Raw genomic sequence first — 16,628 nt, forward strand, 5'->3', positions numbered from 1 at the left:
TTTGGGGGAAAAGGCCAAAAGTTGGAGTTGATTTAATTGACTGGATCATGGAAAGATGAAGTTTGAACTTTATTCATTCGTCACAGGTGTCTTTGAAGGATTTTAAATGGGGAAGTGTGATTGGTTTCTATTGTCGGAAGTGGTGGAGATGGTAGGGTTTTGGAGAGTAGGGATGCTATAGACTAGAGGCAGAGTTACGAAAAAATATGAAAGAAGATGAGGGTCTAGTATAGACAGGCCAGGGGTGTTTGGGTATAAAAGTCAAGTCACATTGAGAAGATAAAATCACCAAGTTTTATAACTTTTTAGATAGAGGTGTGTATTAGAACTAAGGGAAGGGGAGTCCCAAATGCCATTTTTCTGGCTTGGGCTACTGGGCAGATAATGATACCATTAACTGGACTAAGGAGGTACAGCAGAAAGTATTAAGGGTGGGAGAAGAATTCTGCTTATTTTGGCATTTTGAATTTGAGGTGTCTGTGGAGGAAGATATTAAATATGTAGTTGCATATATAGATCTGAACAAGCTACTTATGGGCAGGAGATTGAGCTGTTGAATTCATTGGCATAAGCAGTTAAGGAAAGTGTAGTTAAGAAAGCCTAGGGATGATTATTTTTATTTTGGAGTGGGAGAAACAGATACAAGTACAGAAGGAAGTTAAAAACAGGAGAAAGTGCTGGGAACGGACTTTGAATGGCAGTACAGAAAGAAAAGTCCCAAGAGTGTGCAGAATTATTATCCTTGAACCTTACCTCTTGTAAGACTAGAAGGAATCGGATTGAGTTGTAGATTGATATTAGTAGTGCTAGTCTGAGGCCTCAATTTAATGTCAAGTTAGGAAACTTGGGAATAGGGCTTGAGTTTGAGGTGGATGGGGAGCCAGTGAAAGGGCTTTATTTAATCTTAATAAGTTCTTGAATGTGCTAAGAACTTGTACTAAATATTTTATGTACAGTTGTTAATCCTCAGAACAGCCTCATCTGGTAAGTTTCTTCATCTGTAAAATGAGGTATGTTCTCATAAAGTAACTTGCCTAAAGTCATATAGGGATTTAAATTGATGTTTGAATCCCAATCTGGCTCTAAGTAAAGCCTTTTCATTGTAGTAAGTTGCAAGAGCAAATAGGATTTTTCCAGTGTCCTTGTTAGTCTGTTAAATTTTTGAAATAAAAAAAGCACAATTGGGCGACAATTTGTCCATGAAGAATTAAGGGAAGTAGTTAGTTGGTCTGCAGATCTTATAAACAACACCAACAAATACTGTTGCATCAGAAAACTGTATGTGCCATCTTTAAAACGGAATCTGATTTACATTGCTGCTGCAGCAACACATGGTTTTCAGTGGAGGTGAACGTCACTTTTTTTTTTTAATTAAATTTATTTATTTATGTATAGCTGTGTTGGGTCTTCGTTGCAGTGGCGGGCTTCTCATTGCAGTGGCTTCTCGTTGCAGGGCACGGGCTGTAGGCTCGCAGGCTTCAGTAGTTGTGGCATACGGGCTTAGTTGCTCCATGGCGTGTGGGATCTTCCCGGACCAGGGCTCGAACCCCTGTCCCCTGCATTGGCAGGCGGATTCTTAACCACTGGGCCACCAGGGAAGTCCTGAATGTCACTTTTCTAAAGCATAGCAAATATCTCCTATAATCACTGCATTTACTCATGTTTCTTTTATGACTGTTTAATCAGAAATAATTGATGGGATAGCTACTAAGTTCAGTATTCATTGCAGACAGGACCATCTCTTATTTATCTCTTTATCCCCTGTACCTTTGTTTGCAGTACGTAATACCTGCTCAGTGTTTGTTCACGTAATGGCCTTTCTAAAACTTTAGCATTCCCCATCTGGTTGCAACCAATTTGTGGCCTTACTTCAGCAGTCTGAGAGAGAAACAATGACATATATGTGTGCCCAATTTAAAAGGCTAGGGAGTTTGCGCAAAAGTCCTTTGCATGTGAAGCCATATGAAAAGGATTATGTATTATAAAGCCTTATATTAGTGATGATACAGAATTCCTGAGGCCTCAGAAACTAGTTTGTTTCTCTAAACTCATCATGTCTAACCAAGCCAATGCATTTTTCACCCCTCTTTGGTCCCCACCGTCCCCACCCGATTCTTTTGTTCTAGTACTGGTGCTGTAAGTGCTCGTAATATTATGCTGTTGAAAAAGAAACCAGCTCGCTGTCAGGGAGTAGTTTGTGCCATGAAGGTAAGTGTCGATCAGATTTGAGAAACTTTAGTTTTTTCTTTGACCGCTTTAAGTCTTTCAAACCCAAGCCTTTTGTTTTTCCTCTTTATATTTCCTTTAAAAATATTTAATTGTTAACATCAGAAGTAATCTCTTAAAATTCCTTGGTTACCAATTATGTTCTTTAAAATGGGCCATTTAGTAGATGATATTAATATTAGACTTTACCAAGTAATATTGTTTCCACTGGAGTATAATTTTATGAAAAGGCTTATTGATTGTAAATTGTAATCATAAATATGTGCACTGAATAGTACATAATATCCCTGCTGTTTCTTCATATTTGTTTGGCTTTAGGATGCGTTTGGTTTTATTGAAAGAGGTGATATTGTAAAGGAGATATTCTTTCACTATAGTGAATTTAAGGGTGACTTAGAAGCCTTGCAGCCTGGAGATGATGTGGAATTCACAATCAAGGACAGAAATGTAAGATAGTTGAATAACTTGATCTTTGGCCTTCTTTTAAGATAAGTAGTGAGTTAAAATTTTAGGAAACACTTAAAGTGACATGGTTCCCCTCGCCCTCTCCACTCCCTTCTGATTTAGGGTAAAGAAGTTGCAACAGATGTCAGACTATTGCCTCAAGGAACAGTCATTTTTGAAGATATCAGCATTGAACATTTTGAAGGAACTGTAACCAAAGTTATCCCAAAAGTACCCAGTAAAAACCAGGTAAATAGTGTTTTTTCAGAAGAATTATCTTATACCTCATCAGTAATAGGATAATATGGCATGGTATACAGAAGTTTTATTACTCTCAATTAATGTAATTTTGTGACAGTGGAGCAGTTAAGTATTTTATGTGTGTAATTAAACTAAATCAGAAACCATCGGTACATCCATGAATATGTTTTTCTTTCTTTTTTTTTAAACTGGGTGATACGGAGAAGGGGGAAAAATGCTGGTTAGATTGGGAAAAAAATTCATGTGTGCGTGCGTGCATCCCAGTTTGGTTTTTTTTCCTGTTGGTGGTGGGTGGGGGTGGGGTGGGGTGAAGAGATGAGACCAGTGGTGTCATTGCTAAGGAAATGTAGAACATAAAAGACTGAAATTCGTTTCCTTAAATCTCTCAGAGTGCAGGATCTTAACTGCAGTATCATGATTTTATGGTTGTGTCATGTGACCATAGAACACAAACCTTTCAAATTGGACTTACATTATCAACACCTTTTTTTCCTTTAGGGAACTATCTGTTATAAAATGGGTTTGTTGTGTGTTCTTCTTGTTTGACTTAGAACTAGGAAGGGTGAGAAATCTCCAGCTAAAATAGTTTTTCCTTTTCATCAGAATGACCCATTGCCAGGACGCATCAAAGTTGATTTTGTGATTCCTAAAGAACTTCCCTTTGGAGACAAAGATACGAAATCCAAGGTGACCCTGCTGGAAGGCGACCATGTTAGGTTTAATATTTCAACAGACCGTCGTGACAAATTAGAACGAGCAACCAACATAGAAGTTCTATCAAATACATTTCAGTTCACTAATGAAGCCAGAGAAATGGTAAGTGTTGGATATTATTAGATACGTACCCAGTCTTGGATGCGGCAGGGCAGTGTTACAGTCAAGTTTGTGATATGGTATCGAAAATTCTTTGAGTTTTGACAGTATTGGGCAATTACCTTATTAAGGTGATTGAGAACACAGACACTAGAGTCAATCTGGGTTTGACACTTAGCTCTGCCAGTTACCTTGAAATAGATGTGAGAAAATTTTAGAATTAAAATCTGGAGAGGATGATTTCTATGGTCTTTTGAGAGTCAGTGATTCTCTGGCCCTTAAATATGAAGACTGAGAAGATTTAAGTTCATCATTGTAGAAAGTAGATCTTCCCAGACTGTTCCATAAAATGTTTAGTAAACAGTAGGTTTTGTTTCTTTCATTTTTACAGCAGGACTTTGCAAATTATTTTTTAGCAAATATATGTCTGGAAATGATATATGCCAGAATTGTTGCTGAAACATATTTTACAAGTTCCGTTTTTGTGAATTAACTTTATCAGATGTAATTTACATTTGCTTCTGTTTGGAGTCATAACATCTACAGTATATCTCAGTGTTGTCAGTAGAACTGGATACATTCAATGAAAATTTAAGTTTCTTGAAACTTTTTAACTGTTAGGAGAACTGATCTTGTTTGACATTTGCAATGTGCTTTAAACTTTAATCCATGTTTAGTTTCTTAGATCTGTTTTGCTTTACACTATGGAGTACATTGTTGAATAGCTTGCTTACCATCAGGATATAGCAAGGATTAAATGTCAGAGTATTGTTTAGGCTATATTCAAAACTGATTATAGAATAATCATCTCTGTAATATGTAAATATGCAATATGTAAGTCATTGGTGGATTGATAATTGTATTTTAGTAAGTATTTGAGTACTTGCCATGTGCCAGTTACTCTGGATATAATGCCCTTACAGAGCTGATAATTTTTTTTTTTTTTTTTTAGATGTTGGGGGTAGGAGTTTATTTATTTATTTATTTATTTATTTTTGCTGTGTTGGGTCTTCGTTTCTGCGCAAGGGCTTTCTCTAGTTGTGACAAGCGGGGGCCACTCTTCATCGCGGTGCGCGGGCCTCTCACTATCGTGGCCTCTCTTATTGCGGAGCACAGGCTTCAGACGCGCAGGCTCAGTAGTTGTGGCTCACGGTCCTAGTTGCTCCGCGGCATGTGGGATCCTCCCAGACCAGGACTCGAACCCGTGTCCCCTGCATTAGCAGGCAGATTCTCAACCACTGTGCCACCAGGGAAGCCCCAGAGCTGATAATTTAGTATGAAGGAAAAAAACTTGAGGATAGAACTTGATATATTTTATTTTTCAAACCTAAATCTTGAGTCCTCCTGTGCCTAAACTCACAAATTTTTGAGGTAGAGATTAGAGAGTTGCCTTTAGTTGACTTCTGAGGTATTTGGAGTATTCTTCTGTAGATTTTTAATTTCTGGAAGTTACAGTGTCATAAAACTTGGCATTATCTGGAATCCTGGTTTTTGCCACTTACTAGCTGTGTGCTTTGGGCAAAGTGCTTAACCTCTTTCAACCTCAGTTTCCTCTTCTTGTAAAACAATATTTTTCACAGAATTGAAAATTAAATGGAATATGTTGTATGCATTTACTTCAAAAATGCTAATATCTCTAGTGCGTATTGGCCAAGAAGTGGCATCTGGGGAGTCTCAGGCAATTGCTTAGAGATTAATTTACTTTATTGAAATTAATGAGTTTGTGTTTAAGTGGAAAAATTAAAATGTGGGTACAAAATTTGGCTGTTTAATACAGAGAATTCCTAATGAATTTAACTTGATGATACTTCCAAACTTGAACGTTGTTGTCTTGACAGTCTTCACAGCCAGTGAAAGTATTGTTTTGGTTTCAGGGTGTAATTGCTGCCATGAGAGATGGTTTTGGTTTCATCAAGTGTGTGGATCGTGATGCTCGTATGTTCTTCCACTTCAGTGAAATTCTGGATGGGAACCAGCTCCATATTGCAGATGAAGTAGAGTTTACTGTGGTTCCTGTGAGTAGTTCTTGAAAAAAGTATGGGAGGTTTTCTTGATCCTTCCTTTTTTGGTTTTAAAGTTACTTTTGTTTATCATTTGTAGGATATGCTCTCTGCCCAAAGAAATCATGCTATTAGGATTAAAAAACTTCCCAAGGGCACGGTTTCATTCCACTCCCATTCAGATCATCATTTTCTGGGCACTGTAGAAAAAGAAGCCACTTTTTCCAATCCTAAAACCACTAGCCCAAATAAAGGCAAAGAAAAGGTAAGTTTTAATTAAAATGATTTTTGCGGTTCTTTATTCCTCTTCTGCTTAAAGGCAACCACTGTCCACACAATAATGGAGTATTGTCTCTTTCAGAATTCCCTGTAATAGTAACAGTGAACTAATCTAAAGCAAGGTTTTTAATCTCATCAGTATTAACATTTTGAGCTGGATAATTCTTTGGGTGGGAGGGGGTGGGGATCTGTTCTTTGCATTTGGGGATGTTTAGCAGCATCCCTGGCCCACTAGAGGTCAATATCTCTTCTTCTTCCCATGTATAACAGCCAGACATGTCTCCAGAATCTGCCACATGTCCCCTAATCACCCCCAGTTTAGCATTGCTCATCTAAAATGATAGTACTTGTCATCCAAGCAATTTAAAACTTTGAAATTTTGGTAGACTCATTTCACACATTTGAACTCCATTTATTGAAAAATCTACTAAATCCGCTAAATATGAAGCTATCCATAAGATGACCTCTTCTCTTAAGTAAATAACAAGAATTGTATAGAAACAGGTGATTCAAACAATGTTAAATACTTCTATAAAAGGTCAATGAGAGAGCTTTGGTAAAAATTAATTCTAAACTGACAGGATCTGGGATGGTTTCACTAAGGTATTGACATTTAATAGGTGGAGATAAATGAGGAAAGGATATTCCTCACTGAATAGAGGTACAGATGAGAAAAATTCAGGGTTTCTTTATAAAACACTAATTAGTTTGACAGGAAGATAGGGCTTCTTTTGGGGGGGGAGGTGATTTCTGATTAGCCGTGAACACTATAGAATAGGCATGTTGTCAGTAAGCGCTCTCGCCTCAACATTAAAATTAGGTTAAGACTTTAAGACCAAATTAGGCAGACTGAGTCAGCCCTGGGTTAAAAGGCAAGACCATCTATTATTCACACGAAAAATACGTATTTTAGAGAACCCTAGATAGGAAATTTCTACAGCTGTACCAGTTCTTTGGCTCAGGAGTTTGTAATAATTGCAGTTGTGCTTATATTGTTTTTTTGGTGGTTCTTGATTCTTTTCATTGTTTTCTGACTGTATTTCTTTAGGAGGCTGAGGATGGTATTATTGCTTATGATGATTGTGGGGTGAAATTGACTATTGCTTTTCAAGCCAAGGACGTGGAAGGATCTAATTCTCCTCAGATAGGAGACAAGGCAAGATAATTCTGCTTATTTGAGAGAGGGGGGAGGGTTAAAGGTTATCATCTTTATCATAAATCCTGAAAAATGGTTTCTTTAAATTTTATCAAGTTTTGCTAACATTCTTTTGTGCTTACAAGTTTAATATATGAACATCTTCCTGTTTAAAAGCAGCTTATTAATAAGAACAGGGTCTAGCAAGCTTTTTGTTAAAGCTTTTTGAGGAGTTAATATTTAAGCATTAGATATGTCAAAAGCAATTCCCTTATATAAAATTAATAATATTGGTAAGAAAGTTAAAACAGTTACTGAAGCATTATCAGAATAAAACCACGCCAAAGGTTTTTATGTTGCTGTTCATTTTTGTCATACTTAGTATGTCTGGTTTTCCAGTTGACATCCTTTAGAGAAATTAAGAATCTATAAGGAATACACACTGGAGAGCAAAACTTGATCCTTGTGAAAAATGGAATGAGAAGTAGAAGTGATAGTTCTGGTGAATATCTGTTCCATCAGAGTATTTATAAAAAGGATATTTAGAGTGGAAAGCAAGGTCTGGGGGAGTTGTCATTTCCACTTGGCGTGAAATGACATGATATTAATGAGCATCGTTATTTTTCACAGGTTGAATTTAGTATTAGTGAAAAACAGAGGCCTGGACAGCAGATTGCAACTTGTGTGCGACTCTTAGGTCGTAATTCCAACTCCAAGAGGCTCTTGGGTTATGTGGCAACTTTGAAGGATAATTTTGGATTTATTGAAACAGCCAATCATGATAAGGAAATCTTTTTCCATTACAGGTGAGGAATGCCTTTTAGGAACTTAGAGCTTACAATCCATTCTTTGGTTTTGGAGTCAAAAACATTAGTATTGGGTAGTTATGTATTTTTTAATCTCGGATTTCATATTGGTGAAATTTTGGCAATATATAAAGTTAACTGTCTACCTCTGTATAGAAAACATGTGGTCAAAAGATACGGAAAGACCTGTACCTGCTTTGAACATTGGATAGGAGCCTTTCTGCTTCAGTAAAAGAATACAGTTTTATGTGTTGCTACCAGAGAGTTGTATATTTGGTTTGGTGTTATGATATAGTACAGTGGTTAAGAGCATGGGCTCTTAGAGCCATACAGTTCCAGTTTGAATCCAGGCTCTGCTACTTAGTACCTGTGTAAGTTTTATCGAATGAAAATAACCTCCTGTCATCTTAGTTGCATTATCTTGAAGCTGAGGATAATGGTACCTCTTCATAGGATGTTTCTGAAGATTATATGAGTCAGTGCTTAAAACAGTATCCAGCTTAAGTAAGCACACCATGAATATTATAATAGAAGAAATAAAGGCTACTTGCTACTGTTGATGTTTGTGATAAATGCTTATTCAAATGTCATTTCCTTTCCCTCCCCTGCAGTGAGTTCTCTGGTGATGTTGATAGCCTGGAACTGGGGGACATGGTCGAGTACAGCTTGTCCAAAGGAAAAGGCAACAAAGTCAGTGCAGAAAAAGTGAACAAAACACACTCAGGTAATGAATTGTGACTTCTGATTATTAGGCCTATGTTTTGGGTAGGAGGGTGAAGAGTAGGGTGGGAGAGGGAGACAAAAGCCTACTGTTCTAGATCAGTGTTTCTCCAGGTGTGATCCCCAGATCCAGCAGCATCACCTGGCCCCTTGTTAGAAATACAAGTTGTCTGACCCCATCCCAGACCTACCAAAACTTTGGAGATGGGCAGTCTGTTTTAACAAATCCTTCAGGTGGTTCTGATGAACACTGAAGTTTGAGAACCATTGTTCTAGATTTTCTAGGTCATTTGCTTTGAGTTTATTATCAGTTCAATATCTCTTTTTAAAAATAACCCCAAGATAATAAATCTCCATGGGATTGGGGGAGGGGGGCATTCCTCTAGAAGACAGTTTTGGAGGAGAATGAGTTTAAATGTGAAGAATAATGGCAACTTAAGGAAATCGTTGCTATTTAGGATCTTTGACTTTTAAAAGGCTTACAACTTACTTTTTTGGCTTTTGTGTAAGCTCACCAAATAATACTTTTTCTTGGTGTTGAGAAATGGGAGCTAAGAATGTTCATTCAGTTTAATAAGTAAGTGTTTTAGAAACTGGGAGTACAGCAGTGAAGAAATAAGACAGATTGGCAAAAAAGATGAGTGAAATATCGGATATAGTATGTTCAGAAAGATATTAAGATAAAATAAATTGGGGAAGTATATAAGTATTGGGGTTAGCAATACTTGTAGAGACCAAGGAAGGCCTCACTAAAAAGGTGATATTTGGTCATGTGGAAAAGGTGAGAGAGCAAGACATGTTTAAATATGTATACTTATTAAGTCTTTAAACATCTTTATTTTTTATTTATTTATTTATTTATTTTTATTTTTATTTTTTTTGCGGTACACGGGCCTCTCACTGTTGTGGCCTCTCCCGTTGTGGAGCACAGGCTCCAGACGCACAGGCTCAGCGGCCATGGCTCACGGGCCCAGCCGCTCCGCAGCATGTGGGATTCTCCCGGTCCGGTCCTGGTCACGAACCCGTGTCCCCTGCATCGGCAGGCAGACTCTCAACCACTGCGCCACCAGGGAAGCCCAACATCTTTATTTTAATAGTAGTTTAGAAGTATTGCATTTCAGGGCTAGCAGGCAACCAGCCAACCCTCTTAACATTTGTTCTGTTAATGTTCGCTTTTTTTTTGGTCCTATGCAATAGAGTTTAAATAAAATTGTTGAGGGAGAGGTATACATGCTTTTGTTTTGTAGTGAACGGCATTACTGAGGAAGCTGATCCCACCATCTACTCTGGTAAAGTTATTCGCCCTTTGAGGAGTGTCGATCCAACACAGACTGAGTACCAAGGAATGATTGAGATCATGGACGAAGGTAAGAGCATTGCTACCAGGTTGTTTTGAAATTTGCCTTACCTTCAGATGAGTGTGTCAAAGATTTTAAAATATGGTAGGGTGGCAGTTGTTTTCAAATTCCTTAAAAACTGAATCAAGGAAAAATGATTTTATTCCCACAATACTTGGTTTTTATTTTTTATATCCCCTGGAAATGAGATCAGCCTGGGTTTATGTTGTGAATAAATGACTGCTGTGGAGCATATGGCTGATATGTGAGCTACTAACGCTGAGTTATATTGAAATAGACTGAGAACAAAATCTCACTAAAAATATGCATTTAATGTTTGATAATCAGACATTCAAGTTGGCTGGGTTTAGTACAACTTTGCAGTTTTCCTGTTATTCACTGGTTATTTACATCAGTATTAACAAAATTTCCTAGTAACTGTTCAATTCTATAAACATTTTTGCCTTCCTGTTAAAAGTTTACTATATCTATTACTTAATAGCCAGGATTCCATGGGGATCCTACTACTTTTCTCTAGGTCAAGGCTCCCTACATTTTCATTTCCTGCCTTTTTCTCCCCATCTTTGACAACTCCGAGTCCTGGTGTCATCCCTTACCCCAAACAATTAACGTCAGAAAGACCAACTAAAATAAGTTTGCAGTAGAAATGGTAGTAGGGAACACTGGATGATTAATACAGCAGAATTACGATAATGATGGGGTTGATGAGAGGATTTGAAATTCTAACCAAAGACGATAGCTTGGCTCACAAAGGGAATAAAATCTTGTCATCTAGGAGTCATAGGAGAACATAAAGTGGGGAAGAGAAGGTCATTTGAGAGAAGGAAATGAGCCTTGATGAACCTGTTCCTTTACTACATGAGGTTCTTAGAAATTTCTATTTTTAATAGAACCAGTACCCTAATACACACATCTCCAAATATGAATTGACTTTATAGCAAGTCAGTCTTAAACTAATGCCATGGTGACACCGTATCCTTAAAAGGGCCACGAGGGTATGGGCAACTAACTTAAACTCATGAGATAATATCAAAGTGTCCCATTTCCTCCTCTATATCATGCACCCTTTTATTTACTTTTGCATTCCCAACCCCCAATCCACTTAATTCTTCAACACTGGCTATTTGATAGTCTAAAAGCAAGGTTCTGTGGAAAAGGAAACTTTCCTGAAATCTCTAAGCCTAGAGTTTTCTGCTACTAGAAAGGTCACTTTTCCCCACTTGGTGGTGAGAACAGCTCTTTTATTTAGGAATACAACTAACCCAATATAAGACCATGGGTTTTAGAGCTGGACAGACCTAGATCTGAATACCAGCTCTTCCACTTCTAGCCGTACAACCTAAGTCAAATTAATTAAATCTTTACTAGCTTAGTTTCTTCGGGGTTTTGTTTTGTTTTGGTTTGGTTTTTTTTTAAATTTATTTTTGGCTTATCTTATTTTGGGTCTTATATTGGGTCTTATCTTATTCTTATCTTATTTTGGGTCTTCGTTGCTGCACTAGGGCTTTCTCTGGAGGAGGCGAGCGGGGGCTACTCTTCGTTGCGGTTCACGAGCTTCTCATTGCGGTGGCTTCTCTTTGAGGAGCACGGGCTCTAGGCACGCGGGCTTCAGTAGTTGCGGCTCACAGGCTCTAGAGCGCAGGCTCAGTAGTTGTGGCACATGGGCTTAGTTGTTCCACGGCATGTGGAATCTTCCCGGACCAGGGCTTGAACTCGTGTCCCCTGCATTGGCAGGCAGATTCTTAACCACTGCGCCACCAGGGAAGCCCCAGTTTCTTCATTTTTAAAGTGAGGATGATATCTTCAACCTCAGAATGTTCTATAAAGATTAAATATGCATCAGTATAAGTGTTTAATAAATAGTGGTTACTGCTCGTACCACTAAGTCAGTCTAGCTGTCTTTAGTATTTCTGCATGACTTGATCTATTGGAAATCTCTCCTCAAAGTTTTTAGTTCCCGTAAGTTTGAGAAGAAAATCTTCACTTACCCCTATAATCATCAAGAGAATGGTTAAAAGCATTCCCAGTTTTGAAGGTTCGTCTTCCATCTAATGTTTTTCCCCTCTTTTCCACCTTTGTTGATTCAGTGAATTCACCATCCAAGTGAACTGATAGGCATCTGGATGGACTCTTTGGCCTGGTTTTTATCCATAGTCTGCACTGACCTCCAGCCAACTTTTTACTCTAGGGCAGAGCTCAGCAAATATGAAAGCTGTTTTTATAAATAAAGTTTTCCTGAAACACAACCAAGACTGTTTACATACTGTCTTTGATTGCTTTCTCACTGCAACAGCAAAGTTGAGTCATCATGACAGAGACAGGATCCTACAAGACTAAAATATTTACTATCTGGCCCTTTAAGAAAAAGTGTGATGGGCCCTGATCTAGAAGAAAGGTGCTTGTAGGTTTGAGGGAGCCACAGTCAGAACAAAGAAAGGAGGTGGAATGCCAAGAAATGATTTATCTATTTTGTGTTTTTGCCTGTGCCTGGCTTGTTTAATGCCCAGTCGGGTATGGATCAGAAATGTTTTTGACTGGCTCATATTGTGAATTTGGGAAGAAGATAATCCAGTGGATCATGTTAGCAACCCATAGAGCTTTAAAAGCTCAAAGGTAATGAGATTGTGCGTGCTAGTGTTTATTTTTTTTCCCCCATAAATGTGGTTTAAAACTGTTCATTAGCTAGTAAGGTGATAATGAGCTACAAGTTCTCATATGTTTTTGTGGTAGTATTTAGCATTCAGGATTTTATTGGAGCTTTAAAGTAGAATTTCTTAGGTATAAAAAAAATCTTCCTAGTGAATATATTTTTAGCAAATTAAAAATTCATTAGGACCATCAGCAGAGGGCTGTTGTGAAATATTAGCTTTTAGACTTTGTACCTGTTTCTCCTTACAGGGGATATGAAAGGTGAGGTCTATCCATTTGGCATAGTTGGGATGGCCAACAAAGGGGATTGCCTGCAGAAAGGGGAGAGCGTCAAGTTCCAGTTGTGTGTCCTGGGCCAAAATGCACAGACTATGGCCTACAACATCACACCCCTGCGTAGGGCCACAGTGGAGTGTGTGAAAGATCAGGTAAGTGGTTATATCTCTTGATCTGAATTTGATCCTTTTATGAGTTGGTAACCAAATAGTAACCAAAACCTTGAAAATTTTTCAGCCCAGGGGGAACCATCAACATTCATTTGGTTTTTATTTCTACTTTACCCCCCTTTTCAGTGATTTGAAGTAGCTTATTAAAAACACAGAGAAAACCACATGGAAAGAAAAAATGGCAATAGTAGCAAAAGGAAAGTAAGAGTAGTATTAATAGCTAACACAATGGGGAAAATAAGTTTGGAGTGAGATTTCCAGAATAGAAAGACTATAATGTTTTTCATACTTGAGCTCAGAGCTTCTTTTACAGACCACACAAAGAAAGAAACCACGTGTAGAAGTGTTCATATCATAAAATAAGCTTCGGGCAAACAAAACTATTCCTGGTACTTAAATCTCAAGGAAATCTCTGAGTTCTCAGAGAGGACATTTTTTGGTATCAGTACAGTGACTAACATTTTGTATGGCTGTTTCTAATAATACCATAATCCAGCTTAATAATTTTGGAAGGGATCAAAACAATGCATATGTTCAAGTAACAGCTTCCTAATGATTTTGCTTAATTCAGAAGCTTAGTTCATACAATATATGTAGGCACAAGGTAACCTTTCTTTGTTTCTCAGGCTATGATAGAGTGGATGGCAGTGGTTTCAAAGATACATTTCTTCCCTGACAAGTTTTGCAGACCCATATGCTGTTGTTATAGCCCAGGCAGCGAGCATCAGCACTGACGCCACATTTTATAAACCCCTACTAGCTAGGGGCAAATTGTGCTTCATTCAAAGTGAGTTTCTTTTCCCTGCTGTGTGGTATGTCTTTTTTATGCTGTCTTTTTAAAATTTCAGTTTGGCTTCATTAACTATGAAGTAGGAGATAGCAAGAAGCTCTTTTTCCATGTGAAAGAAGTTCAGGATGGCATTGAGCTACAGGCAGGAGATGAGGTGGAATTCTCAGTGATTTTTAATCAGCGCACTGGCAAGTGCAGTGCTTGTAATGTTTGGCGAGTCTGGTGAGTTCTTTGTTGTTGTTGATTAGTAACCTCCCTGGACTGTCTCTCGTAATCTCTGCTTTATCATTTTTTCACTTTTCCATCACTGCTTTTTTTTTATCCTCTTCTGCCTCTTTATGGTTATTTCTTCATTGTCCAAATTTTGTAGTTTAGCATTCCTGGCACTATGTTTTTCTTTTGTTTTAATAACAAAATAGCATGAGAGGAGCTGGGAGTCTCTGGAAATATTTCTTCATATTTTCCTTTTCTAATGTTTTTCCATACCTGCTACCTTTGTTTTATGTGTCTGTGGAACTGGTTTTCTGGTTGCAGACCAGTCTAGGGGTGACCCTCACCCAAATGATTCTTCCAGCTCCTAAGCAGTAATAAACATTGAGTTCAGAATAAAAACATAAACTTGTCTGCCCTGTCTTGCTAGTTAGTTAGTTGGCTAGGTGAGGCAAGAGTCTCCCCTCATTAAAACTGAGTCATTTGGGTAGTTAGGTAGAAGACACACTCCTCTGCATGTACTTTTCTTCCCACCAAGTGTTGCTTCTTCTCACCTATTGACTTTGTTACAGCGAGGGCCCCAAGGCTGTTGCAGCTCCACGACCTGATAGGTTGGTCAATCGCTTGAAGAACATCACCCTGGATGATGCCAGTGCTCCTCGCCTAATGGTTCTTCGTCAGCCAAGGGGACCAGATAACTCAATGGTATGAGGGCATACAAGTTTTTGGGCGGATGGGGGGCAACTGATAGACCAACATACTACTTGAGAACCTATTTTAGCAGAATTCAAAGAGCTTACTTTACCAAGGTGCTTCAGTATTGCTGTCATAACTAGTTAGCATCCCTGCACATTGGTTCAGCCCCTAACGTAATGGTTGCTTACAGTAAGAGGAACATTTCTTGGTGCTCCTGATACTTTGAACGTAGTTTAGGAAGGCTTACTATAGACTTCTTCCTCTGCAAAAGAATTGGTGGTGATTGAGAGTAATGCTTTGGTAGTCCCTTTTGGAATTGTGAAGGTACAATGATTGTCATACACCCAGGTCATTAACTGAAATTTTATTTCCTCACAGGGATTTGGTGCCGAAAGAAAGATCCGTCAAGCTGGTGTCATTGACTAACCACATCCACAAAGCACATCATTAATCCACTATGATCAAGTTGGGGGGATTCTGGTGAAGGGTTCTGAATATCTCCCTCTTCATCCCTCCCAAAATCTGGAATACTTATTCTATTGAGCTATTACACCAGTTTTAACACCTTCCTCGTGTTATGTTTAAAAAAATAAATAAATTTAAGAAAACCATTTTAAAATTATGCACAGTTGCAGCCTGGAAAACTTAAGGTGGCGCCTTATAGAATCAATATTAGGAGCTTTATTTGGTGCATTTAACGCAACTGGTAATTGCAAAATCCACTTCTGCCTGTGTAAGTGAAAAATATAGACTGTTACCTTGTTGGCCCTCTGAAATTCTGCACTTGATACTTAGTATGTACTCTACCTTCATTACTTCTGGCAAGATGTTCTGCCTTAGCACTCAGTTGCATTCTTTTTCCTTTTCTGTTCATTATGCTTTAATTCTGAGGACCATATGATGATAGAATATATTAAAAATTACAAAAATTTGTATAGGCAAACCAGTTCTTTTAAGTTGATGGCCAAATGTTAAAATGTTATTTTTCATATCATTTATAATCTTGTCACAGTCCACTTAATGAAGTTTGGTTAGATTTCAGTGAAAATTATCTTCCAGGGTAGTTTCCCCACCCCCACCCCCCGGGATGGGGGGTGTAACTTTACCACAATTAGTATATATGGTGCAGAATTTCATGCAAATGAGGTGTGCCAGCAGTGTGATAATTTAAACATATTTAAAGAAAAACAAAAGGATGGATGCACAAACTTGCTGCTGCTTAGATCACTGCAGCTTCTAGGACCCAGTTTCTTTTACTGATTTCAAAACAAAACAAAACAAACAAAAAATAATAAAAAAGTTGTGCCTGAAATGAATCTTGTTTTTTTTATATAAGTAGCCGCCTGGTTCCTGTGTCCTGTAAAATGTACAGGCACTTGACCCTTGGTGTAGCTTCTGTTCGGCTTTATATCATGGGAACGGATTGGTCTGATTTCTTGGCCCTCATCTTGAATTGGCCACGTACAGGGTCCCTGGCCAGTGGACTGAAGGCTTTGTCTAAGATGACAAGGGTCAGCTCAGGGGATGTGGGGGAGGGTGCTTTTATCTTCCCCGTTGTCGTTTGAGGTTTTGATCTTCTCTGGGTAAAGAGGCCATTTATCTTTGTAAACACGTAACACTTTTGCTTTCTCCAGTTTTCTGTTAATGGCGAAAGAATGGAAGCGAATAAAGTTTTACTGATTTTTGAGACACTAGCACCTAGCGCTTTCATTATTAAAACGTCCTGTATGGGAGGGGCGGGTCTGGGTGCGGCCTGCCGCGTGACTCCTGGGTTGGAGGCCCACGTGGCCGGGGC

General features: G+C 38.4%; 1 protein-coding gene across 1 annotated transcript in view; it reads left to right on the top strand.

The window, feature by feature from the left end:
* CSDE1 (cold shock domain containing E1) overlaps positions 1–16,527 on the top strand; it is a 36,584-nt gene extending 20,057 nt beyond the window's left edge. The window contains exons 8-21 of the mRNA XM_081224329.1: positions 2,127–2,208; positions 2,545–2,673; positions 2,794–2,919; positions 3,535–3,747; positions 5,619–5,759; positions 5,845–6,009; positions 7,072–7,179; positions 7,789–7,964; positions 8,576–8,688; positions 9,932–10,051; positions 12,941–13,119; positions 13,986–14,149; positions 14,710–14,842; positions 15,212–16,527. Of these exons, the coding sequence (XP_081080455.1) occupies positions 2,127–2,208; positions 2,545–2,673; positions 2,794–2,919; positions 3,535–3,747; positions 5,619–5,759; positions 5,845–6,009; positions 7,072–7,179; positions 7,789–7,964; positions 8,576–8,688; positions 9,932–10,051; positions 12,941–13,119; positions 13,986–14,149; positions 14,710–14,842; positions 15,212–15,259 (1,897 nt within the window). The 3' untranslated portion in view covers positions 15,260–16,527. The remainder of the gene's footprint in view (positions 1–2,126; positions 2,209–2,544; positions 2,674–2,793; positions 2,920–3,534; positions 3,748–5,618; positions 5,760–5,844; positions 6,010–7,071; positions 7,180–7,788; positions 7,965–8,575; positions 8,689–9,931; positions 10,052–12,940; positions 13,120–13,985; positions 14,150–14,709; positions 14,843–15,211) is intronic.
* Positions 16,528–16,628: the final 101 nt, after the last annotated feature.

This window comes from Mesoplodon bidens (genome assembly GCF_964165515.1).
Source record: "Mesoplodon bidens genome assembly, chromosome: 2".
NCBI lineage: Eukaryota > Metazoa > Chordata > Mammalia > Artiodactyla > Ziphiidae > Mesoplodon > Mesoplodon bidens.